Source organism: Rhipicephalus microplus, chromosome 6 (genome assembly GCF_043290135.1).
Source record: "Rhipicephalus microplus isolate Deutch F79 chromosome 6, USDA_Rmic, whole genome shotgun sequence".
Taxonomy (NCBI): Eukaryota; Metazoa; Arthropoda; class Arachnida; order Ixodida; family Ixodidae; genus Rhipicephalus; species Rhipicephalus microplus.
Window position 1 is genome coordinate 86374291 of NC_134705.1, and position 25920 is coordinate 86400210.

The 25920-nt window shown below is 44.4% G+C and overlaps 1 protein-coding gene across 5 annotated transcripts in view; it reads left to right on the forward strand.

The window, feature by feature from the left end:
• UGP (UDP-glucose pyrophosphorylase) overlaps positions 1-25920 on the forward strand; it is an 81705-nt gene that overhangs the window by 28195 nt on the left and 27590 nt on the right. For 4 of the 5 annotated variants that reach the window (XM_075866139.1, XM_037419011.2, XM_075866141.1 and 1 more), the window contains 3 exons: positions 14988-15224; positions 15789-15974; positions 22514-22647. In XM_075866139.1, coding sequence (XP_075722254.1) covers positions 14988-15224; positions 15789-15974; positions 22514-22647 — 557 coding nt within the window. Of the gene's footprint in view, positions 1-10148; positions 10298-14987; positions 15225-15788; positions 15975-22513; positions 22648-25920 lie in introns of those variants that run through there. The other variant, XM_075866138.1, reaches the window with a different exon arrangement.

Consider the following 25920-nt stretch of genomic DNA (forward strand, 5'->3'; position numbering starts at 1 on the left):
CGTCCTCTGGTGTTTTTTTTTTCGCCCTTTTTGCCGAGAGTATACGCCCTGTTTTGTATCCGCGTCCCTGTGTCCCTGTGACATTTTTTGGTGGAAGTGCTGGGTATAGTAGATGATACGGTTCCCAGAGAGCACTCCAGACGCATGTCTATCGAGTAGTTCAATCGAGCTTACCTTTGTGCACGTACGTTCCAGACGTCATCTACAGAGAATGGAGCCATAGCACGGTTTGCTACCTGAATGACAGAAAACTATGAACCAAACACCCCCTAACATCACCGCACCAGTACCAGTGCACCTGCTTGTCAACCAACGCAAGACACTGAAGAAATTTCACGGAGCTGCTTTTGCAGATGCCGACGACTGGCTCGAGGATTTTGACCGGGTTGCCGTCATCAACGATTAAACCCAAGAGCGTAAGCTACTCTATGTGTACTGCTTTCTCGAGGAGTCCGCGAAAACGTAGTTTGAAAATCACGAGGATTAAAATGATTACGTCATGGGATGAGTTTCGCCGGCAGTTCCTCAAAGCCTTTGCCCGAGCAAACAGGAAGGAGACAGCGGAGCGTGTCATAGAGGCAGGGATTCAAGGCCTCAACGAAAGCGTGACAACCTACATAGAGGACATAGATTGGCTTTTCAGGCTTGCGGACCCCTCTATAATTGAATCGAAGAAAGTTCGCCTCCTAATGCGTGTTGTCAAAGAAGAGATTTTGCCAGCCTGATTCGAAACCTGCCTGCAACACTTGTAGAGTTCTATGAGGAAGCCACTACAATGGAGAGGGCCCTTCAACAGCGCCAGGCAGTATAACCATGATGTCGTACATCCAAGTGAGGTCACTCTCGGCAATTCGGCAATGACATCAGCGCGTGTGTTGCGAGAGCTCATCGGAGCTGTAATCAAGGAGAGAGCTACAGAAGATGCAAGTGACTGCTTCACTCGTATGTCAGCTTTCCGTTGCGGAGATGCTATGCGCCGAGCTACAACAGGTCGTTCACGTTGCGTCTCACATAATCATATGGTGGTTTTGGGACGTTAAGCCCCACATATGAATCAGGCAGTTCACGCTCCCCAACAGTACGAGGTGCCACAACAGTGGCACTGGATCAAAATGAGCTACGCAGAAGCAGTGTGAAATCCTCTATTGTGCAGTTCACCCAGCAATTTTTACACCAACGAGCGTTGCGTTCATCAAATGGTGGTAGGCTTCAGTCCTCGCAGCTCGCCGTTCGTCGCTAAAGCAAGATCGAGGAAGAGTGACATCTGGCATACACCCAACTGCAGGCATTTTTGTTTTCACCGCGGGGAAGCCGGGCACATGTACTGAAATGTTCATACCACCGTGTGAGTTTCCGTGAATTTTAGCCTAATGCCCCTTGTCCACGACCTGGCAAGCGACCACTGGAAATAGAGAGCACCTAAAATCGTCACAATGTCGAACATCAGTTGCACGAGCTACGTTCTTCGGCGCCTGCTCGTTACAGGTCACCAAACCCAGCCTATTCACGCGGTGCTCCGAGACGCTCCGAGTCCTGCTGGTTGGGAAAACTTAGTTCAGCGACCTACGGAGGTAAGGCCGCTGACGCTGACTGCACAGAAGATCCTCCAGTACGACGGTGACGGCAGCAAAAAGATGTACAGATGCAGTCAAACGTGGTATGGAGAATGGTAACATCAAACATTGCGGTAGCCATTGACGACGAAGAAGTAATGGCACTAATCGATGCTGGAGCAGACATTTTTGTTATCAGCATGGGCTTGCCTGCAGGCTGAAGAAGGTTTCTACACAGTGGGCTGGGTCCCAGATATGTACGGCAGTTGGCCGTCTCCTCATTCCGGTGGGATGGTGCACTGTGCGAGTTGGTATTCACGAATTTACATGTCTCGGAGATTTTGTAATACTGCAGAGTGGCTCTATGGACCTAATATTGGACGAGACTGCAGGATAACGGAGCTGTGATTGACTTGCAGGAGTCGCAGGTCACGTTTTTTATGGCACATGCCTTAAAGGGCAACCCTGTCAACACTTACGTCAATGCTTTGAGGATTGTGGACGATGACGTCACGTTACCGCCGTGACATTTTCGATGAATTCATCGACTACGAAGGTATTGCAGAGGCAAATATCCCGCTCCTGCTCAAACGAAACATCTGCATATCCCGAGGCCTTCTTCGGTTACAGAATAAAAGCTTCGAGCTCTGCTGACCAATTTCAACCATGAGTTTCAGCACGTCCCTAGAAGCACCACTGCAGCCTTTCTCAGCAAAATCACTGACTTTTTCGATGTTGGCACATTGGAGATGACTGCCCTGGATGCAAAAGCTTGTGCTGACCAGGGCTGACCGTTAATCCAGACTTGCCAGATCCATAAAAGAAGTGGCTGTTGAGCCTAATGACAGAATTCTCGGACTGCTTCTCCACAGCATCGAAAGTTCAATGCACTGCCGTTACTATACACTACATTGTTACCGAGGAGTCAGCGAGGCCTCTTTGCCAACATCTATACCATGTGTCCCCAAAGGAAAGAGAGGTGATTAAGCGTCAAGTTCAAGAAATGCTGAATGACGACGGGATTCTACCCTTAACAAGTTCGTGGGCGTCGCCTGTTGTCTTAGTAAAAAAACAGACAACACACTACGCTTCTGCGTCGACTACTGGTGGCTTGACAAAGTAAAAACACTTGACCTTTACCCATGCCATGGATTGATGGCGCCTTCGATCGTCTATGCCAGTGGTTCTCAAATGGGCGCCTGCAGATCCTAGGGGGTCTGCGAAGCCACTTCTATGATCTGCGAAACCCTCGCCTGCTTTTTTTTTTCACATTTAAAAGAAAATTACATATGCAACTCTGTTTAAGTGTGACTGTGCCACGTATTGATGAACTGTCCAAAATGAAGTGATGTGGCCCGTTTGCTTGATGTCTTTGGTAGCAATGAAAGGCATCTGTTTCTCGCTCCAGTTGTGTTAATTTACCTACATACTCCCCATCCTTTGTACCCTTCGCTTCCACGTTAAGGAACCCCAGGTGGTCAAACTTTTTGGAGCCCTCCACTACGGCGTCTGTCATAATATGGTGGTTTTGGGACGTTAAACTCCACATATTAATCAATTACCCTTCGTTTCAAAGGGTCTCTCATAACTTCCACCAGCCCAAAAGTGGTCCCTGACACATCCATGGCTGAGAACCACTGGTCTATGCCATGCCCAGTTTTTAACATCACTAGATCTCAAGTCAGAGTACTGGCAAACGGAAGTTGACGACGGTGACCGTGAGAAAACTGCGTTCGTGACTTCCGACGGGCTTTTTGAGCGATCAGTGACCACCATTCGCTCTGTTGGCTTGCCAATCTATGAGATCAATCAGGCCGCCTTGCCTGCTTGAGCCTCTGCCTTCAAAGGTACAACATATCGGTGGTCTACCGATCAGGACATAAGCATACAGATGCTGACAGCCTGTCGCGTGCTCCTATTTCTCCAAAGTCATGTGACACTGAACAAGGTTTACTGTTTCTTAGTTTTATCGGTGTGGTGCGGATGGCTGAACTTCAACATGAGAACACTGAGCTACTTCCTGTCATCCAGTATCTTCAAAAGAGCAGACGTTATCGTCCCTCACCCGCTCTCACGTGAATTAATGTTGTGTAGCCTGCGGAACAATGTTTTCTACCAGAAAAATCTTGAAAACTTCTCTCCTCACCGTTTCAACAGCACTGCACGACGTAGCTTTGCAGGCGTGCCACGACGATTCATCTGCCGGTCAGTTAGGCTTTGCTAAGACATTAGCGCGCATACAACCAAAATACTACTGGCCACAGGCTGTATTCATCGGTTCAGTGCCATGTCCGAACCTGCCGTGACTGTCATAGACGTAGAGTTCCACCCGTGAAGCCCACCAGTTTCCTCCAGCCTTTCAATCCACCTCCAGCACGGTTTCAGCAAGTGTGAATGGTTCTTCTTTGTAGATTGCCTACGTAATCTTCAGAAAATTAGTGGATAATCGTCGCAACCGACTATCTGACTCGCTATGCGGAAACCAAAAGTGTGCCTAAAAGAACTGCAGTTGAAGTCGCGAGATTCTTCATCCACGACATTGTTTTTCGTCATGGTGCACCTGCTGTTCTCATAACCGATCGCAGAGCAGCGTTTACTGCAGAGTTGTTGCAACAGATCCCCAAGCTGACGCATACCAACCCCTGGAATGCAACAGCTTACCATCCCCAAATCAACGGCTTGGTGAAGCGGTTAAACGAAACACTGGCCAACATGCTATTTATGTATGCTTATCTAAAGCACAAAACCTGGGATGAAATTTTGCCGGAAGTCACGTTCGCTTATAACACCACTGTGCAAGAGACCACAAAGCTAACATTATTTGAGCTTGTTTATGGACGTCGCAACACAACACCGTTGGACGCTGTGATGCCGGTAGACCAGGATTCCAGCGGAAATGACAGCGTTGATGACTTTGTTCAAAAAGCTGAGGAAGCCCGCCAACTTGCACGAAAACTGCATTTGCATGCAACATAATACTGACGCTTGCCGTTACAAGCAAGGTCGAAGGAATGTTTGCTATCAACCAGGTGACTATGTATGGTTGTGGACACCTATCTGACATAATGGGCTTTCGGAAAAGCTATTGCAATGCTACTTTGGTTTTACGAAGTTGTCTGCTGCCTCAGTGATATCAATTACGAGGTAGTGCCCCAAAGCTCCAATACCAGTTTAAGCCGACGACGTTCACATCCCGAAGGTAATCTATGTAGTACGGATGAAACCGTACCAGGCCAGTGAGTGAGGAACACTTCAGAAATTTTTTTTTATCATCTACAACATCACGTGGTTGGTTTTTTTTTGCCTTGACGGTACCATTTTTTTTCGTAACCATCTCTGGCACCTTAGTCTTTTGACTGGGACAGTCGCTCCTGAGGGGGGAGGGGGCAATTAACACAAAGTAGGCTGGCAACTATAGTTACCAGCCTCTCGAAAAAGGACAATGAAGTATTTCGGTGTGCGCATGCTCTGGTGCTTTGTGCCGCAAGAGCCCTTTGTGCTGAGAGTGAATGCCCTGTTTTGTATCTGTGTCCTTGTGACAATATCGAGGTTTCAGTATATAAATAAATGCTTATATACAATTTGCAAGTAAACAAAGACAAAGTGCTTGATTACTCCGATTTGTTAAATATATTATGCACGCAAATTTCCCCGTGAACCGCTTGGCCTAACTCAAAGTGAGCGTTTTCATCGGCAGTTCCAGTTGAATCAAATGACCCAGTCGGTCTTCTATTTGGCCCAATTTGAAGTGAGCTGCTAATTTGAGGGCTTTCACTGGGTTCAAGTGATACCATTTGGTAATTTCAGATCTTCCAAATTGCCCAGTTAGAAATTCCATTTGCCCCAGTTTGGTGAGCACATCATACCGAACCATTTGCAAAGTCCCAAAGGTTCTTGGGAATACCATTGGCCCAGTTGGAAATCACTATTACCATTTGGACCCATTGATATATCCAAATGGTTCCTATTGTTTTTCTTAATGCGATCATTCTTTCGTACATGTGACGGACGTGCATACCATGGTCCCGTCTTGTAACTCTGGCAAGGTGTGCTGAGGTAGTACATTTTGAACGCAGCTGCCGTTTCGAGTAACAGGTGTTATCGAACCTGCTAGCTGTTGAGTGATTCGTGGATGCCATTTGGTGACAAGTTGTGAAATGTGCAGACAGTCATGCTGACATTTGCTGCAGTGTAGTCCGTTCATAGTTGACTTATCAATTTTAAGGCAGCACAATTGCCACAGCTCAGCACGTGTCTGCTGGCAGTCTGTGTTTATAGTTTACTGCTATGTTGAGGCTTTAGTAGCCACGTCAAGTGAACTTTGTAAAGATCAGCCTACACAATAGATAAGCTTGATGCAATAGAAATAAAGAAAACTAGGCACTTTGATGTGAAGTTTTGGTGCTTGCACCTGTGGAGCTTCAGAGTAGAATAACATGATACCTCATTATTTTAGGCGCATTAAACGAGTCACGGCTTGACTACTCAAGAGCGAGCGTGTGGTGGGGGGCAAGTTGGTAAGACATGGCGAATGTGAAACTGTGCTTTAGAACAGGACACCATTGACTGTACTTTTAGTGAAGAAAGAAGTGTCCTTGATACTTGGATTGCTATGCAAGCACTTATGCATCATGTTAGACTCGTTTAGGCAGAGTTGTTTCAGTTCAGGTTGACAAAAACAGTACAAACCTCAGTTATAGCCATTTTCTAATCTTTATGAGCTGGTTTGCGTCCAGAAAGTAGTACACATAATATGAGTTTGTGGGATCGTTATGCTCCACTGCAAAATAATATCAATGTAATGTAGTGTTATGTGTTACCTTATGATGATCTGAAGCATAGCAGTTTAAGGGATGTCTTTTCCACTCGGTCACAGTGAGTAGCTTGGTAGTGCAGACAGTGTGCTGTTGCAGTGAACACTTTGTGGCCATAGGCTTTGCAACCGCTGCAAGTTTTCAGCAGCTAAAGATAATGACCAGATGACAGTAGTGCGTGGGCATCCTTCTAAGCTGGGCTTTGTGCCAGGTGAAGTTAGGGTTCAAGGTCATTCCAATGCCTTGTCTATTTCCGATTTAGGCACCACCTTTTGCAAAACAGCTCCTATTATGATGTCTTCACATATTGGCATTGAAATTTCTTTACAAGAGTAAGTATAAGGGAATTAATGAGAGGACCGGCTTCATTGGATGTCAATGCATGTTAAGAACACCAGATGGTCATAATTTCTGGAGTCTACCACTGTGCCGTCCCTCGTCATATCTCATGATAATATGGCTCCATAGCAATGTGACTCTTGGGAAATGTTTATCTCCCGGTAAGAATCCTAGCTAGAGTGTAACTGCCCCCTAACGTGATTGGTTCCATACTTGAATTGCGCATGGCCTTTTTATTCCTCAATCAATAGAACTTCATAGTTGAACAAAGCATAATTTCCTGCTCCCTTTGAATTCTGTTTAACAAGTCTGTGCTATATAGTTTGCTATGCTATATATTTGCAGTGTACCTTGATCTCTCAGGGCCTTCTTTTAGTAGGCTGGTGACCTTTAGAGCAGAACAGTACTGCATTGTTTTTGAAGTAAACTTCACTGGCTACATTGACCATAGCTTGTACATAAGAGACCTTTGCTGTGTGGTAAAATCCTAGGCACCCTTCCTTTTTTTATTTACTAACCATAGCAGCCATATGTATTTTGCATGACATTCAACGTATATCATTGTCATATGGGGAAGTAGCTTATGATGACGTCGTTCATTTCTCTTCTCAAGGATCTAAAAGCCATTGGTTGCCACTGAAGGATTTTGCCTCTGCCTGAAGCATTGTGTACTTGTCTATACCTGTATAGCGACATGTTGGACGTGCACATTACTTTCCCTAAACATTGCATGCCTGTTTTCTCACACAGCAGTGGCCTAGCATCAAACACATGTGCTGTTGTGTGTAAGCACCAGTGGCCACAGCTGCCCACACTGCACAGCTTGAGGGCTCTACCTGTGATTGAAGTTATGTGCAAGTGTCAAACAGATTTTGCGAAGTGGGCAGCACTACATGGGACGGAGAGCAAAGGAAACCAACGCAACATAAGGGCTGATAGTGAACCTTGTCACTTTAACCAATATGAAAATAACATCTTAATTTTAAAGCAGCCTCTGTGCAAAAACACAATCTCCTTTATTTTTACATATGTACGGTGTACTTGTCCAACAGAGCCACTTAGAAGCTTCAAAATTTGTTTAAATTGTTGATATCAAATTGAAATGGGACACACTAGAAGATCAGATGTAGCTGCTTCATAAACAAATGTGGCGTGGCATTCGTCTTTCAGACTGTCTTTCTAAGATGCGCTTAATACTGAATGGTCAGTTTTATCATGATGCAAGTATGATCAAACTTTTCCGAGTGTGTTTACAACTAATTTGAAGTGTTGTTACATTCATTAAAAGTGCTGATTTTAGGGCTGTTAGTTGGTAAGTATAATGGAAGGACCTGCTGTAGTGTAGTTATACTGTATTTTCTCTCCATTCGCAGATGAGATTTTGCGATTTCATCTTTAGTAAAATGCTTACATGTGTAAATATAAATTGCGCTGGGGCCAGTCTAGTGCAACTTTCACAGAACGTTTGGTGATGAATTTGACATTAACTTTTGGCAATGGTCTTCTGCATTTTCCAAATTCATCCTAGCAGTCGCATTTATCCTGACGGGTACATAAAAAGGTTATAACAACAATTTGGTTAGCTAAATGGAGTTGAATTGCGGATCACAATTACAGACCTACCAGCAACTTCATTTGCAACATGGAAAAATCTCAAAACTGAACTTGGACTGATGGTTTTTACCAGAATTTGTTAACTTTACTGCATCTTGTACTAAGCAGTGGCATTCAGAATGATATGTACCACTGTTAAGCAATACCGTGGAGGAATTTCTTGTGTAAAATAGGAATATTCGCTGCACCAGTCATCACGATAGGCAGTCTGAAAAGATGACTCGCGTCCTGACAACACCCTGACACTAAGAGCAACCGAACTGCTGTCCAAAGATACAGAGCTTTCAGTTAGATGCTTTAGGCATATTATTATAAAATGTGGCATTTAGTCTGGTCACCACTGTGTTAAAGGGTATGCAGGGCATTCTTAATTTAATTATTTTTATTATTTTTTGCATGTCGCACCTTCGCACGGGCCAAGTGACCTCACCTACACTACTCGAAACATGCCACATTGACTACCGTATATCGCGAGGGCTTTCTGTACTTCCTGGTCGGACTCAATTAGACTCTGTAGAGTGGTCATGTCGGCTTGCAACAAATGTTGAATGTGCCGTCTGCCTTTCGAGAATGCCGCGTATGTCCAAATAAGGCATTCTAAATCTGCTCTGCACAGCGTTTGACAGTGTGTGCATAACGTAGAAATATTGTCACTTCAAAGGTCGGTTAGCTTGCTGTCATTTGTCTAGTATATATGGTGTGCATGCAGAGTCGGCCATTACATTGTTCCAAAAACTTTCTTGTTGACGTGTAAACCGACCTTTGTAATTTAGCATACACGCTGGTGTAGCTGCCAACAATCTATTTTTGCTGTCTGTCTCATTCCCTACAGCGGCCAAGAGTCGTCTTTTTCTTTAATAAAGGTCGCATTCATTCGTTCATTATTTCTTTCACGTTCATTTCGGTCTCTTAAAGTGTGTGCTTGCTCACGCGGTAGCACATGAAGAGATTATAGTGCAGATATGGTCAGCGCAAATATTGCATGCTATTATAGTACGGACATTTCATAGCACAGTTGCGTGTATTCATGTTATATCAATGTATGACTTTTTGTAACACAATTTCCATCTTGCTCTGTCCCAGCTGTGTCTTGACGATGCCACTGTGTACTTTATACTTTGTTTCGTGCTTATTGCATCGAGAATAAATGCACCAAATACGCTGACACGTAAAGTACAAGCTTGTTTCTGCATCGATTTGTTTGCTTAATAACATGCGCTCCTTTGAGACCTATAGTGTATTGGGACCATGGGGAACGAGTGTGGGCTGTGTTGATGATATGTTGCGACCTTGTTCGTCTCGCAAAGCGATCGGGCACAGATGTTCAAAGGCGGGGAGTGGACGATAGTTGAATGCAGCAGAGAAAAAAAATTGCACACATATAGCTCTTGAATCCATAGGTGCGCTTGTTTATTGCAGCAGCTTTAGCTCCTCTATTTTCTTAATTTGTTTAATGGCCATGGTCCGCGCCTACAAGGCTGATCGTTTTGAATTTGCATATTCGACGGAATTTGCTGCACTTATGATATGAGGAGAACGAACATTAGCAATGTATAGATCATGCTCCAAGCTTTCTTATTTACTTTGCGTAAGTTTCACAAGTGACTCGCCCCAACTAGCTAGAAACAAGTTTCTACGTCTTTTGAAACTGTGATGAATTTTGTTTGTGATTTTTAAGCTCCTTTTACTTTTTAAACTAGCAGCTGCTACAGTACAAGGTTATTAGTGGTAAGCAGGTGTGATCCTGCTTTGTTCTCGGATGTTGTGAAAGGCGGCAGTTGTCATTTGCAACCTTTCTTTCTCGTAGCAACGGCGTCGAGGTGGCTGATGCTTTCTCATTTCGAGGCACGTGCGCACATCTGTGAGTCCCTACGCGAAAGCTCGAGTTTTGCTCAAATCATGCCCATTGTCAGTAGCGTTCAAAATGGATTTGACACTGAGCTTGCAGCTCATAATCAGGGCTTCGTAGGATACAAGGTAGGGATTAATAATTTATTTGCTCTATTTCTATATTGACTAGTTATTTTTTTAACGCAATATTCGTAGTAAAATTTTAGTGGCTGTGTTTTTGGTTCACTTTATTATAAATGTACACAAAGCTGCACGGGCATTACAGATGTTACTTCATTTGCATGAATAAAAAAAAAAAGCAATCATACACTCAGTGTACTCGGTTCAGTGAACACATGAAGGGTTCGGTTAGTGTAGTTTTGAAGTCTAAAGAACACCGCTGATCATGGGGAGGAAGGAAGCAATTCAAGTGGCAACTGGCATTATGTCAATGACTTCAGAAATTTTGATGCGTAACTACTGCACTGATTTGTCGCCTAGAGCTACCAGAATTCAGCTTTATTTTTAAAGCTTGATGCGTATGTTTCATAAACTATGGCGATTTTGCTGAATTATCGTAATGGTGAGTTCACTGCATAAAAAAAAAAAGGCCTCCTCTAAGTATTCAGAGGATTTTAAACATTCCTTTTCAAATATGATCAATCTTCACAAGTTCCCAGACAAGCTGACATTTTTTCTCAACTCACATTTATGTACATAAACATTCCAGAAGCATGGGTTTTTTTTTCGGTGATTAGTTGAGTGGATTTAGGCGTAGGCCACTTCGTGAAGCTGTCATGTGAATCTAGTTAGAGGGTGTTAGTCTAGTCTAGAGCATGTTACAAGTTTCCTATGTAGAAGTACATGCTTTGCCACTACTTGAGTGGTTAAATGTGCTCTTAAACGTAGGTGTTTCTTGTCCGTATTTGATTGGTTGCTGCTGTCAGTACGCACATTAAGTTCATTGAATAAAGTTTACCAAGTTCGGAACGTCCCATCAATATGCACATAAGTCAGGCACCAGGGGCACATTTTACAGTCTGCGCAGCTGCCAGCCTTGCGTTTGTTGATTGCTTGGCAGTGTCGTGCACCGTCTTCTGCTGACGTGTGGTGCCATCTTCCTTTCCCAACAGTTCTAATGGCATGGAACTGGCTGAGCGTTTGGTAACTATGTTTATACGTAGTTTTTGTTACAATAACTCAAAACATCTGACAGTACAAACAAGACAAAAGGAAGAAAAACTCTCGGTCGGCCTCACAAATTATTTTTAATTAGTTTCCCTAATTGTCATTTTCCACATCTAGCTATAAATATTCAGTGGCAACTCTCTGCTGTACATTGTGGCATTTAAACATTATTAAAAAAGCAACCACTCACCTAAGTTAGGAGCAGAAGAGATGATTCGATTGCATTACAAAAAAAAAATCGATGTGGTCATGATTGGCCAGTTCTCTGACTGAAAATCTGGCTTGCTGCCATAAGTGGAGTTGCTTTTTCCATGGATTGCTTTCTCTTGAAACACCTGACAGTGGCAAGTGAAGAGTGACATTAATTCAAGTTTTGATTCAATGTAATGTCAATTTCAGGGACACATATGAACATGCGCAGTTTCGCAGCATGCTTGTGAAGTGAGGTTTGTTTTTTCTTTGTCTCCACGCTGTTCTCTCAATATCCTGGCAGCATCTGTGTTTTTGTTTTAATAAAAGATTAGTACCTCCTTTCTATCCATTTTTTTACCACAGTGGACAATATAAATTAGAGAAAAATATAGCCAAACACTAAATAAATGTCAAAAATAGTTACAAGAACACCCTCACCATATCCAACCAGTCATCTTGTTAAATTTGATTATCTCTTGTGTGTGTATGTGTGTCTGTGTGTGCATGCACAAAAGATAATTTTCTTGTAATTATATATATATATATATATATATATATATATATATATATATATATATACATAATAGTCAATTTTAGTTGAGGCACTAGTACATGCTGGCAGGTTTCGAGCAGCATAGCATAGAAGTAATGCAGTATCATGCCTGGACAATCATACTATATTGTTGTATAACTTCTTTTTGATGCGTTTGGCTCAGTGTGGTCTTAAGTTTTATGTGTGCATAAATGTAAGTTTTTTCCATTCCATCTACATGTGTGCTGCCATGCGAGGCTTTTGAGGCCACCTGCAGCATGGACTTTTGACATAGGGCTCAACAAAACCTCTGCTCAACGTCGTTTGAGAGGCAGACGAACATGTGTGCGTGGGCGTGCATGTACATGTGTTAGTGTTCTCTGTGGTTCAGCTAGCGAGTCTACAGCATGACAAAGAGCATTTTTAGATCAAAGCTGTTGCAAATGTTTAGCAACAGCTGCGTCTCAGGCTCTCTGTGCTATGCTTCGGCTTTTTTTTCTTTTCTTGTGGGGAACTGTCATACTTTTTGGAATTGAAAACAATATGGCATTATGAAGTGCAGATATAACAATGGTATCGTGGCTTCCATGAAGACGTCATCTTTAACTGTCAACGTGATAGCGTAGGAGCTCATTTTGCAGAAATTCTAGCCTCAGCATGGTTGGTTGAGAGCCAAAAATCATTTGTCTGTGACCGAAAAATTGAGAAACATATAAATAAGATAAATAATACAAACTTTTGGTTTGAAATACTTTGTACTTTAAGAAACATAATTTGTGAACTTTAGATGTACTAAAAGCTGAAGTTTTGGCATAGTTCTTGCTGTTAGAATGGATATTTGAATCTCTAACACTTTTGAAGAATGGGAGGACGAGCTTGCGAGCTCTGACCGGTAGGTACGGCTTGCACTTTTGGGTCACATCTGGCAGGCAGCAGTAGGCAGTGAAGCCTTGGACTTGGGGCTCCAGCAATCGAGCTCGTAACGCCTTACCACAAACTCTTATCAATGAAGTCTTTCTTTTTCCTCCTCACCGTTCATATCAGCAGCAGCCTGTAGTTTCTTGTTCACAGCAGGGCTGAGATCTGTCGTAATCCTCTCTAGTTTGCCCTAGATCGTGCAAGCTTATTAAGTTTTGTTTTATTACATTTGTTTTGTGGACACTAGCCAAGCCAAAAGAGGGAGCATTTCTGCTGACAGCGGCTCTTTCCTCTTTGTAGCAGTGGTAGTGATACAGTTCAAGTTCTTCTCATGCATAAATGTACTGATCTATAAAATCCCTGGACAGCACTTGGCAACTTCCCGTCCCGTGTGTATCCGAAGTTTGCAAGGGGCCTGGGAAAGAGGAGCCTTTTAAAAGCAGACTAAAGGCAAATATTAAGTCGCCATACATTGTTGAAATAGTGTTCTGGAAACATTTTAGGGCTTGTTCTGTGCCAAAGAAATGTTTAGTGTGAAAGTTTGACATTGCCGTGTCAACTAATTTTGCTGAACTTAAAATTGCTGTAAAGAGGTTTTTGACATCATTTTGACTGTGAACTGCCACTGTTTTTCTTTTTTCCTAATTTTTTGTTGCCCACTTTTCGTGTTATGTTCTTCAGGTACAAATAGACAAACAAAAATCAAGTTTGAGCCGTCCACATGTCATGAGCGTACTTCAGACTATAAGCTTCCGTGAACAACCTTCTGAAGTACCGTTGACCATGCCCACCCTTCAATACCTGACAGCCCGCACATAGTGGCCGAGGAGTTAGTGTGGCAAAAACGGAACTTGCGTCATTCTTAATAGTGACATCAAGAAGTTCTTTTTTCCCTCAAAATGCACTGATATGATCAAGCTGCAGTTTGTTCCATCTGGTAATGCTCTGAAACGTTCTCATTTCACAGGGGTGGTCTGAGTGCTTGTTATTATTGTACTGAGACCCTGCTACGTTTGGGATTGTCATTCAGTATGTTCTGCTGGTGTGGCAATTCGTGTCCTACTCGTACATTTACTTCTCGATTACTAAAGCGCTGATGTGTGTGATACTTACATTTTAAGCGTCCTCAAGCATTAACCTCTCGCTGAAAATGTTATTTGCCTTTGGTCTTCTTTTAAAGGAGGGGTCTCAGTCTCACTTAAGCTAAAGGGCTGCAGTCACGAAATTGTCCCCGCACGAGACAGGTCAATGATGAAGGAAGGAGAGGGGGGTGAATGCGTTTGATCAGTATGTCAGGTAACCTTGCTGTTTGAATGAAGGCATTTCCTGTGTTTCATGTGTGTCTCATTCCTGAATGGTATTCAACAGCGATTTTTGAGCAGCACATCGATACTGATCACTATGAAACGAGGTTTATCGGCGTGAGGAGCGCTTGCACAGCAGGTCTATTGAGAGTGAAAGCAGGCGGCAACAACCGACACAAGAATCACAGCGCCAGGGCCAACAGCTCGCGCTCATCTCCTCTCGCTAAGGTCGTGACCCAATGTGGCACACAATCTTCTTCCTCTGTACAGCTCAAATGACTGGAATGTGAACCTGAAGCATACTTATTAAGAAGAAAAAGAAAAAATTAGACCAATACCGTATAAGAAAGAGCATGGCTTTTTAGCAGAAGAATAAGTTTGATGCGTCGTGTGTCATGGGAAGGCGATGCACCTTGCCATGATGCATTTGCGGGAAGTCTTGTGCGCCAGTGCAATTTCTTGTAAAGTGCAGTGGAAAGTCCAGCATAGGTCCGTTTGTAACGCCATTTTCTCTCTGTACTCGCTGGGGCCCCGTTTTCAGGATCACAAAGGTGGTCATGTGCCAACCAGACTGCTAACAAGAGGTCTACAGGCTGCATAGTTGAGACTCCAGCTTTAAGAGGTTATTGCATTGCATCAGTGTGTTTCTTTTTGCTGGAAACGAAAGGTGTCTTGAATGGCTTTCCTCGTTTCAAATGTGCAGACGTATGGACACAGCCGGAAGCACAGTGACAGCACGGAGTTCAAGGAGATGTCCAAGGCAGACGCCCAGGCACACCTGGCACAGGAGCTCGACAAGCTCTGCCGCACGGCGAGCGCTGCAGAGCGCGAGACCATTGAGGCCGAGTTTCGGGGCTTCCAGCACCTCTTCCACAAATTTGTCAAGGACGCTGGCCCTTCTATTGTCTGGGACAAAATCCAACCCGTGCCTGAGAATGCTGTAAGTGTCTTTCAGCCAATCATTCTGGCTATCTCTCCAATTGGCTGAAAAGCTGGTGCAACATAGCTTATTTTTCTGCCTGTCTGTTTTGTTACTAGGTTGTAAACTATATATTTTCCTGCATTTAAGATTTTTTAGCTGCCATAGATGAGCTTGCTGTAAACATCACGGGGTGTTATACATTGTAAAAACTAAACAAGTTTAAAACAGTGTATATAATATTCGCTACGAACTAGAAAGAAAAAATGCAGACTACAAAGCACTGCTCTCTTTTGCGATTTGCTGTTTAACCCTCTTGCAGTGTTAATCTGCATGGCTGGGCTAAGTTGAACCCAGGTGGTGTGCAGCTGTGGCTTGGTTGATGATAGGCAATGGCCCAGAGGTTTCGTTTATGTACGATGGATGTTTTACCTTGAGCTTTAAGAGCTTCACTCTTAAAATTTAACTTTCCAGATTTTGTGCCGTGCAGCAAGTCAGTTTGCCCCCTGTTGTGAAAGGCTGGTGTTGTACATTTTGTCTCTTCGGCATGAGTGGGCTAGTTCTTAAGTGGCGATGCCATCGCAGGTCATTAAGTACGAAACGCTGCCAGCGCCCACCGAGGAGGAGGCCATCCGGTCGATGCTCAACAAGCTGGTGGTGGTGAAACTGAACGGTGGCCTTGGCACCAGCATGGGCTGCAAGGGCCCAAAGTCCGTGATCCCCGTCCGCAACGACCTCACCTTCCTCGACATGACTGTGCAGCAAATCGAGGTGGGTGGATGCCGAGCAAGGCTTTGGTTTGTCGTACATGGTTACTGTAAAATCCTGAGCAAGCGTCCCCTCCTTTTTTCAAGAGATCTGCCACATGTGCCATTGACAAAATAAGTGCCCCACCCCCCTTCCCTCCCGCCATTTTGACTGTTTCATTCACTGTTTTGAAAACACCGAATGAAGGCATTTCATTATAACCACGGGTATGCATTTTTTACTCTTAGCGCTCTCCCTTCCTCTGCCATCTTGAATTTTTCTTTATGACCAAGCAAGTCCCTCCCCTATCCAAATTTGATTGAACTATTTTTCATCATAGGGGGGAGGGGGGTATGATATCTTGGAATTTTATGGTATGCAACTACTAGGCTCAATGCAAATGAGGGCAACGACACTGTTGACAGAACGAGCTCCAATTACCAACTGATGTTCATTGTTGCCAAACATACAAGCTCTGTTGGAAAAGTATCCGACCTTATTATTATTATTACTATTAATATTATTATTATTATTATTATTGTTGTTTTTTTGCAAGCACTTGATGGATTTGAAATCAGTGCGCTTGCATCAGCCGACCTTGAACCTTCGTGCGCATGTGTGAATTTTTTCCCGCCTTTCAATAGCGTCAGTCAGTGGGACGCAGCATTTGAGTTGGGTAGTGGGCAGTGTTCTCATTGGTTTTTCATTGCAAGGAAAATGACGGAGCTACTGAAGCAGCTCTACTGCATCAAATTTTTCCGAAAACTGGATGACATAAAAGTGGAAACTATTGGGAAGATCAAGACGGCTTTCGGTGGTGAGGCTATGAGCCGCTCGCAGATCAAGGAGTGGTACAACTGTTATAAAGACGGCTGCACATCGGCGGAGAGCGAGCCACGCTCCGGTCGGCCATCGACATGCCGAAAATACTAGGTCATTGCCGAAGTGAACGCTGTGGTGATGCGGCACTGTCGTGGGACTATCCGGGAAATCGCGGAAGAGGAGGGTATCAGGGCTTTCTCTGCACATTTCATTATGTCCGAAGATTCGGCCATGAAGAGAGTTGCGGAAAAATTTGTGCCGAAGCTGCTCACGGTGGAGCGAAAGCAACTTTGGGTTCAGGACATGCAGGACACGCTGGATTTCACAAGCAGTGACCCTAACTTTATGAACGCCGTTATGTCTGGTGACGAGTCTTGGGTGTATGGGTACAATCCAGAAACTAAAGCCCAGTCATCACAGTGGAAGCACTCCATGTCACCAAGACCAAAGGCCCGCCAAGTGCACAGCAACGTCAATGTGATTTCTTTGACTGCTCTCTGAATGCTGTCTTTGACTCGCGTGGTGTGGTACACCATGAGTACGCACCGCAGGGTTCAAAACAACCACCAAATAGTACTACAGGCATGTACTCCATCGCCTACCTGATGCTGTGAGGTGCAAGAGACCTGAGTTGTGGTCAACAGGAAACTGGCGCATCCATTATGACGATGCTCCTGTGCATTCTGCACACTTGGTTCAGACTTTTTTTGGCAAAAAGTCAAACTCTTATAGTTGAACAGGCTACTCTCCTGATATGGCCCCCTGCAACTTCTGGCCGTTTCCCAAACTCAAGGACATTAAATGGAGAGAGATTTGAGACAAGGGAGGACATTATGGCTGCAATGACAGCTGAGCTAAACTTCATTCGGAAAATACCTTCTCGCAATGCTTCTAACAATGGCAGCACCACTGGGAGAAGTGTATGGAGTCCCAAGAGGACTACTATCATGGGGATTAGGTTTTAATGCTCAAATCATGCCAGTTTTTTTTTTCTTTCACCAAAGGTTCGATACTTTTCTAACAGACCTGGTATAAGCATATTGTTGAGAACGTCTCTTGTTTTCATGTAAGTGCACCCATTGCACGTGTAACCACCGTGTTGCACAAGCTGCGCTGAAATGTGGCACATACCTGGTTATTTTAGCTTATTTTGATATAAATTGAGCACAGAACACAAGAGTAGAGTTGATTCTAAAATCAACATTGCCTTTTACTGTAACCCTGCAATCTTGGGTGCTACATGTATAAATGACGATGTCCCTTAACGCTGGTCAGATTACCGACGACAGTGCTTGCTAGTATCTATGTACAGCTTTTGCTTGTGCTCCAACTATTCACTTCTTAGGCACAAGCTATCCCAAATGGAGCTTCATCTGTTAAAAAATTGTTGTAATCAGTAATATTCAACATTCTGGCATAGTACACGCCTATATACCTAACCCTGTTATTCCTTTTCGATTCTAGCGTTGGAGTTTTAGATGACGGTGCCTACTATCAAATGCAAATTCTCTGGCACGACCGAACAGTGATAAGGACGAGACATCATAAGCGATTTCAGCAGACTAAGATTTACAAATATCAGCTTGCTTGCCTGTTGACTGATTAACCATATGAGACATTTTCATCCCTATCACCTGGCGACGGAAAGTTTTGTGCAGTTGCTCACTCGCGATATAAGGTCTCATAACGCAACATACAAAGGTAACTGGTAAAGGTGCCCTAGCAAGTAGGACAACCTAGTAATGCCCTGAGTTTGAATAGGATTGAAGTTTTGCCCGTAGTGAAATGTTTGGTTAAACGTGTTAGCAGCCAAACGCGTTTTTTTTTTTCTTTCGGTAGTTCTCAACTGCATACTGGCGTAATGGCATCAGACTAAAACTAATGCATTTTCTTGGTATGGTAAACATCGCTTCATGTGGACCTACTACTTCTATCTGGCTCCTGTGTAACGGGTGCCATATATGTGAAAATAGGAGTACATAGTGTGTGGGTGGCTATAAGTACACGACTACACCAGTGGAACATGTGCACTGCCACGGTGAACGAAACAGCAAAAGCTCATACGCTCGAGTCCACTTATAGCGATACTGTTTATAACAATGTATCCGATATACTGATGAACAGCGACATCACCTTCCACTTTTGTAGGCTTTCTGTAGTAAAATAAACCACTTATTACGATGCTGTGATATCTGATATAGCGATTGAGTCTGGCCGCAGCGCAGACTGAAAATGGCTCTCTGCGTGTTCTGCCGTTCCAAGGTACAAGACTGTTTCAGCGATTGTGAGAAGAAAGTAGGCGAGGAGGAAGCGATACCAGGAGAAGTCTGGGAAGCTCCTGATGATGCAAGGGTGCTAGAGTTGTGGTCGGCTCTTAACCAGGATGTGTCAGGTCTGGATGACCTTCTCCATGCATATGACATTGTGGAAATGTCCGAGTGTCTCAGTGATGAGATCATAGCAAGTGTACAGTCAACCACAAAAGTTTGTGGACTACGCGAGCGTGTTGCCGAGAGCCTCTTCGCGACACTTCCGCTACATCACTAGCGATCGACAGCAGCGCTACGTTAAAGGCACATCCCTTGTTATATCTGCGGCCTGTCTATCTTCGCGCTGAGCGCAAATATTTTGTACCTATCTCTTTCAACGTGAGGCGCTCTTTGGTAGCCAGTGCTACTTGCTTATATTTTGAGAGCAGTATATCAGTACAAGTCATCAGACAGCGTAGTTCGTCTGTTATTAGTTCTATTTCCGCGTAGCCACGCTGTTTTGGTTTTTTTTGTGTGTGTGTGTGTGTGAGTGAGCGGTGAGGCAGCCATGGAACACAGATGCTTAGTCAGTAGGCAGAATTTTTTCGCTCGTCCCCCATCTCTAAGTGATAGTGGCGGCCGGCATTTGATCGCCTGCGCCCAGCTTGTGCTGCGCAGAGCCCGACCCGCCGCGCTGCTATAGTGGTAACATTAGAAAAATAAGAAAAATAAGAAATAAGCGGATGCGATGACTCTTTTTATAAATTTATCCACAGGACATTTACAGAAGCGTCATGAAACATGCATCTCTCAGGGATCTAGTAGGAAGTGAAATGTCCGCTGTTTTCTAGTACCTTATTGATGCGTGTGGGCATCGACTCGTAAAAAGATTCAATAATGTCCGGTCGACCGCGCAGGTTTTCCCATTCTCGTGCGATCGCTTGCCACAACGTATCGGCCGTGCGGGCACTGTTGGCTCGTGTGAACAGTCGTTTCTTCAATATGCCCCAGACATTTTTTATGGGATTCAAATTGGCGCCACATGGAGGCCACTCGAGCTGGCAAACAGCATGCTCTTCTAGCAATGACTGGACGACACGTGCTTTATGTACCGGGCTGCTGTCGTGTTGAAAAGGGTAGCAGTCATCGCTGAAGGGACCATCGAGCACATACGGAATGAGGTGTCTGGTGATGACGTCGCAGTACCGTGACGCAGTGAAGGGCCCTTCCAGACGCACAAGGGGACCAATGCCGTCTTGGCTGATTGCTCCCCACACGCTCACGGAACATCGTCTACTGGATAGAACACTCTGTGTGTAATTTGCAGATATCTGCAAGAAATAGCATACAGTTAGGCTCCAGCGGCACGTCTTAAAATGTTGACATTCCTCTTGTGTATGAACTGTATACTGCTGTTATAGAGTTTGCAATAGAAAAAGTACGAACATCATTAGCTAGTACTGAAAGACCCACTGGCAGCATTTAATTAGCTTCAGAGTAAGTAGTACTAAGAAACAATTGTTAAATTGGTGTTTTCAACATTATACCACTGCAGAAAAATCTCGTACTTTCCAAAACCTCATTTTATGCGAAATATGTTGTAATGCAGAATTATCTTCTGGAATTAATTGTGAATACACACTTGCAGTTTAGTGGAGGCCAAACTCGCTTCCGTTGGTCCCAGCGTGTGCAAAAGGTTGACTCGTCGCTAAAGATGACATTGCCCCATTTCTCCGTTGTCCAATCTTTCATTGCTGTAGCGAACACGAGTCGTTCTTGCAGCTGGCTGTCTGGGAGGCAGGGCTTCTGAGCTGCTACGAAAGACTGCAGGCCAAGCTCACTCAGTCTTCTTCTTACAGTCTCAGACGATACCGTGAGCGAGAGCGCTTCGCGGATGTTCTCAGCACTTTGAAAAGGATCAGCCACGATGGCGGCCATAATCAGACGGTCCTCTTCCTCAGTCGTGGCCCTTGGACATCCTCCGCTGCGCTCCATATCTGTGAATCTGTCGTCGTCGCGGAAAACCTGAATAATCCTATTCACGGCAGTCCGGCTCCTGTTGGTTCGGCGGCAATTTTCGCGCTGAGGTACTCCCTCTATAAATAAACGCACAATATGCCTTCTTTCATCTAGTGGAACACGGAGCGGCATCTTTCCAAATGGACAATCACCACGTGGCTAGAAGCAAGTCGACTACGTTTTCAGCAACTGATACGAAGATGCACCTGTGTGTGCAAGAAAAACTTTCTATGCATCCGCTTTTTCTTTATTTTTGGTGTCAGTGAAACATCTCCCTACCCCTTCTCTCAAGACACAGAAGCAGCAACACTCATTGGATCAAGATGCTGCTAAACCAAAATGCACCAGTAAACGTCGCGTAAAAAAACGTCGCAGCGCTTCGTGAAACTTATCTACACGCCAGTCGACAAAAGTTGCAGTGATTGCTCCGATACTGCTATCAAGGCAGATATGTAGCGGTCTTACCGCAGACAGCGCTCTGTGTCAAGGCAACGAACTAACAATGTCTTGCTCGGGAATAGAGACTTGACATGCAGGCGAGTACCAAGAAGGCTCATATCCGGGAGAGAGCTGCTGTAGCCGCTAGGTGGCGTACCGCTAGGTGGAGTGGATAGGCAGTTTGGCACGCGCCCGCGTGGTCCGCAAACTTTTGTGGTTGACTGTACATGCTGCGGACAGCAGTAAAAGTGACGACTTCGACGACGTGGTTGAGCAACCTACCAAGATATAGTCATCGAAGGAAGCCCAACAGATGACACAGCATCTCCAGGGAGTTTGTTTTTGCAAAGGACCTACTGCTCAGTTACGTGGAGCACACCTAGATGCCCTTCTCAAAGATGTGCACCAGCTTCGTGTAAAGCAATCAAAGCTGACTGACTGTAGCTTTTCTGCAAACAAGCAAATAGTTGCACTACATTACTTGCATGCAAAAAAAATGTTTTGGTCTCTCTTTCGCCGTTCGGTTTGTCGACCCGCTTATAGCAGTTATCGATTTTAACGGTTGGATTTTCTTGGCACTTGGATATCGTTACAAGTGGACAGCATTACATGTAATTGGATCATGTCTACAGGTGGTCAAAAGTTTCCATGCCTCACTTCCATTGGGATACTTGGGATAGCTTGGGTGCTTTGTACCACCCCTGTACATGTCCAAGCTTTTGCTGCTTTGATAATAGTGGTAGTGCATAAAATCAGTACTAGTTGGCACCTGTTCTGCCTCAAGGGTTCTCTGTCCTCGTCTGCTTTGCGCCTAAGTGTACTGATAAGGATTCCAGATTCTTCCTGCTGACGCATTCGCGTGCCTATCTCGTGCTCTCACAATGTTAGCTGTGTCATGCAGTTGCAGCAAAGGGTCATTTTCGAAACATTAGGGTGTCCTGCGCTCGTCCACATTTAGGTATTATTTGTCGTAGACAGATGGAATACATTTGTGAAGAGGTGCACCTCATGAGTTTTGCTCTTCTTGTGTTGCAGTACCTGAACAAGACATACAATGCCAACATGCCGCTGGTGCTCATGAACTCGTTCAACACTGACGACGACACGTCCAAAGTTCTCCGCAAGTACAAGGGTTTCAAGGTCAAAATATACACCTTCCTTCAAAGCAGGTGGGTGTTAGCCAGGCCTTGGAAGTTTTGTGTGTGGGTTAGTAAACACTCGGTGTTTGGATTGTGGGGAAATCGGAGGTGACTTTGCGAGTACTTGAACGAGTTCGTCGAGAGGTAGCCTCATTTAGAGGGCATTCAGACGGCGGGCCGAATCTGGATTTACCGTGGACGCGGATGATTCATGAAGAATCTGCTTCTGGCATATTCACATGACTGAGGAAGCCTTGGCAGACAGCAGCATCGGTAAGTTTAATTGCTTTCGACTGCAGCCGCTGCAATCGTTATTAGCAGACCGATTTGAGAATATTCAACGACAAGAAGGCTCACGGAACACTAAGCTCACTTTATCGAGCATCAAGCACTGTCAAGAACCGGTGTCGTTGCCTTAAAGATAAGAAAAAAAGTGTGCTGTACTGGGAGCTGCTCAAGACTGACCTCGCTGCTGTTGTGCCTGGGGCGTCGCATACGAAGGGAGGATAGAGTAATGCACCAATATTGACAGTTTTTTTTAATTATTTGCTGGTAACAAGTACCGACAGTACACATTGCACTACTACACATTATGTTTGCATCTATTGTTATCGGATCTTGACCATAAAGGGACACTAAAGTCAAATAACAATTTACGTCAGAGTGAAAGCTCAATATATGACAACATCTAAAACAACGATATTATCAACAACAGTGCTTTACTTACCGAGAAATTGAGGTAAATGCACAACAACACATGCGCCGCAATAGGAAATTTTCAAAATGACCCTGATGGCATCAGACGGACCGGCTACAGTGGATCACTAGTAATCGATCCAGCTAAGCGCCTCCTCTACTTTTTTCAGTGCCCGAGCAAACGCTCTCTTCAGGCCGTCGAGCGCGTGCTTTGCCTCCGCTCACCGCTGCCGCATGATGACACTGCGTGAGTAGACTACGGGATGCTGGCGCTGAATGACCGTGCGTATTAGGAAGCTCGCGAATTCGTAAAAGGAGTTAATTTGCAGTCGTGCTTCTTGACGGCTTTCACGGATGCAGAAAGGATGAAAAGTAGCACAAACATAGCGGCGCGCTGTTTTCACTGAGCTCTAGGCCATGCTATTGGTTCGATTTACTATGCGTTTGAGTTTTATAGCATTTGCATTTTATTTTCTCTTTCAACCTATTGCAACCTCATTATTTGCATGCCTCACTATATAATACTGCTGTGTACCACTCTGCATATCTGGCGGAAAAAATTTTCATTTTTTTTTTTTCATTTCTGATTAGTTATGAAAAAACACACTCGCCGGTCCACTTATGGATTCACCTGAGACAACTGAAAAGCAGAAACTATCCTCATTTTCTTCTGATTCAATGTATTGAATGTTTCCTACTTCTCTCCTGGAAATTTCTGCGCCCAACATGGTTTTCTTACTGCCTCAAGTATTGGAGACAAAGCTAGCTTTCTGCCCCTCAGCTGGTTATGCACTACCCTCATTATCGGTCCATTTTAACTAAGCGAAGATGTTATACGACGCCGTCAAGTTAGGTGACTTTCCGATACGTCACAAACATTTATGATATGTGACGTCATATGATGACGTTTTCACGTAATGATAATTTCTTGCATCACTCGTGTTTATGCCGCCCATGCAAGAAGACACCGGATGCCGCTGGCGATCAATTTTCGCTTTTGGTGAGGCATTTAAACCTATCGCCTTAATGCATTGTACGACAGTAGCTCCGTGAAATTGCAGCTTCTGCTGGCATTCGGGGAGAACATGCTTGCAGTAATCAGGCAGAACTATTGGTCTTCTAATAAATCTTCGTACTACCCTCTAATATGTAGCCGTCTTTTACAACCTGAGTATTTTGTAGATTACAAGTAGTGGTGGCTGAAGACTGTCCATCACATTTGGCAACATAGCAATTGGTGTCACTAAACGGGAGTGCGCTGCATCCAAACAGTCAACAATTGAGTATATCAGTAACAGTGCTAGCTCGCGATCACTGCCATGTGCAACGCTAACATTATGCCCCGAAGCTGATTGGGAACCCATGGGCACCACACAGGCATTTGGCTCTGCCCTGCTCGCTACCAAATTAAGACGCCAAAGGGAAGAAAAAAGAAACAGAACTGAGCAGCCGGATATTAAGGCTACAACAATCTGTCCACGAGTACACAGACAAGCTCAAGTAACTGACCACAGGCTGCATTTTTCATGCCTGTCACCTTGGCTCAAGTTGAGAGTCGGCATTATACTTCATACTTTAACAGCGCCTGTTCAAAACATAGGCAATGATCACATAATTCACGCCACATATGGAGTTGTTCTAGTTTATTTCATAGTGATTTCATTGTTTAAGCTTTGAAATGGTGAAATCACCTGCCATAGTTCCTCATTTTCCTACCCTTGCTTTTTCTCGGTGGCAACACATGTAAGGCTTTGCGAAGGGAACAGCTGATGACCTATATTCCTGGCTGCAGTCTAGTGGCATTTTGTGCTATTTAGTGCATAAACTCCAGGCGTACGCATAATGCGCTACGTCACTTAAGAGTAGCAAGCATCGGGGAACATTAGGCACCTAAGCTTTTAATATTAGCTCCTGGCAAAGGCTTCTCTCAAAAATTGATTTTCAGTTAGTTAAAAAAGCAACTCTCAGTCACGGTGACAAAACGATCTTCTGCGCATTACTGGCATCAGTTATCTGGTATCCGCCTAGCAGACGACGCGCGAGCGCCTCAATGAAGTAGTCGCGAACGACACATGACTTTGAAATGAGCTAGGTGTCCAGAACAGCAAGCACTTCATGATTATCATTTTCAAATTTCTATTACATCTTAAGCAATGCAAATACAACCGAAAATTGAGCCGTTTAGCAGCTTCGAATGCAGCCGGGGCATTCGTTTGCGTGAGAGACGACACGGCAGCATCTCTACTCCAGTTGCGGCGCCTGGCGGTGAAACGCCGCTCTAGCACTGACGGCCGCTTCCCATTGAAATTCATTGCTTCGCCCGGGCACTGAAAAAATAGAGGAGCAATAAAATGCTGCCTGTTCGTTTCTGCTTGATTTATGGAAAAGAGAACCACCAAACGTTACTGTGGGGAATGGCGCGAGTGATTCGAAAATTCAATTTTCGCGTAGTTACGCTGGACAAGTAGCGTGGCACAGTTGAATCAAAGAACGTATGCAATCTCCAAGCCAATGGTGGAAAATTGATCCACAGCCGTTTTTGCTACTGTGGCTCCCGCTGCTTTCGGTCTGCTGCTACTAGCGCAATAGAGCCAGGCAACGTTGTGC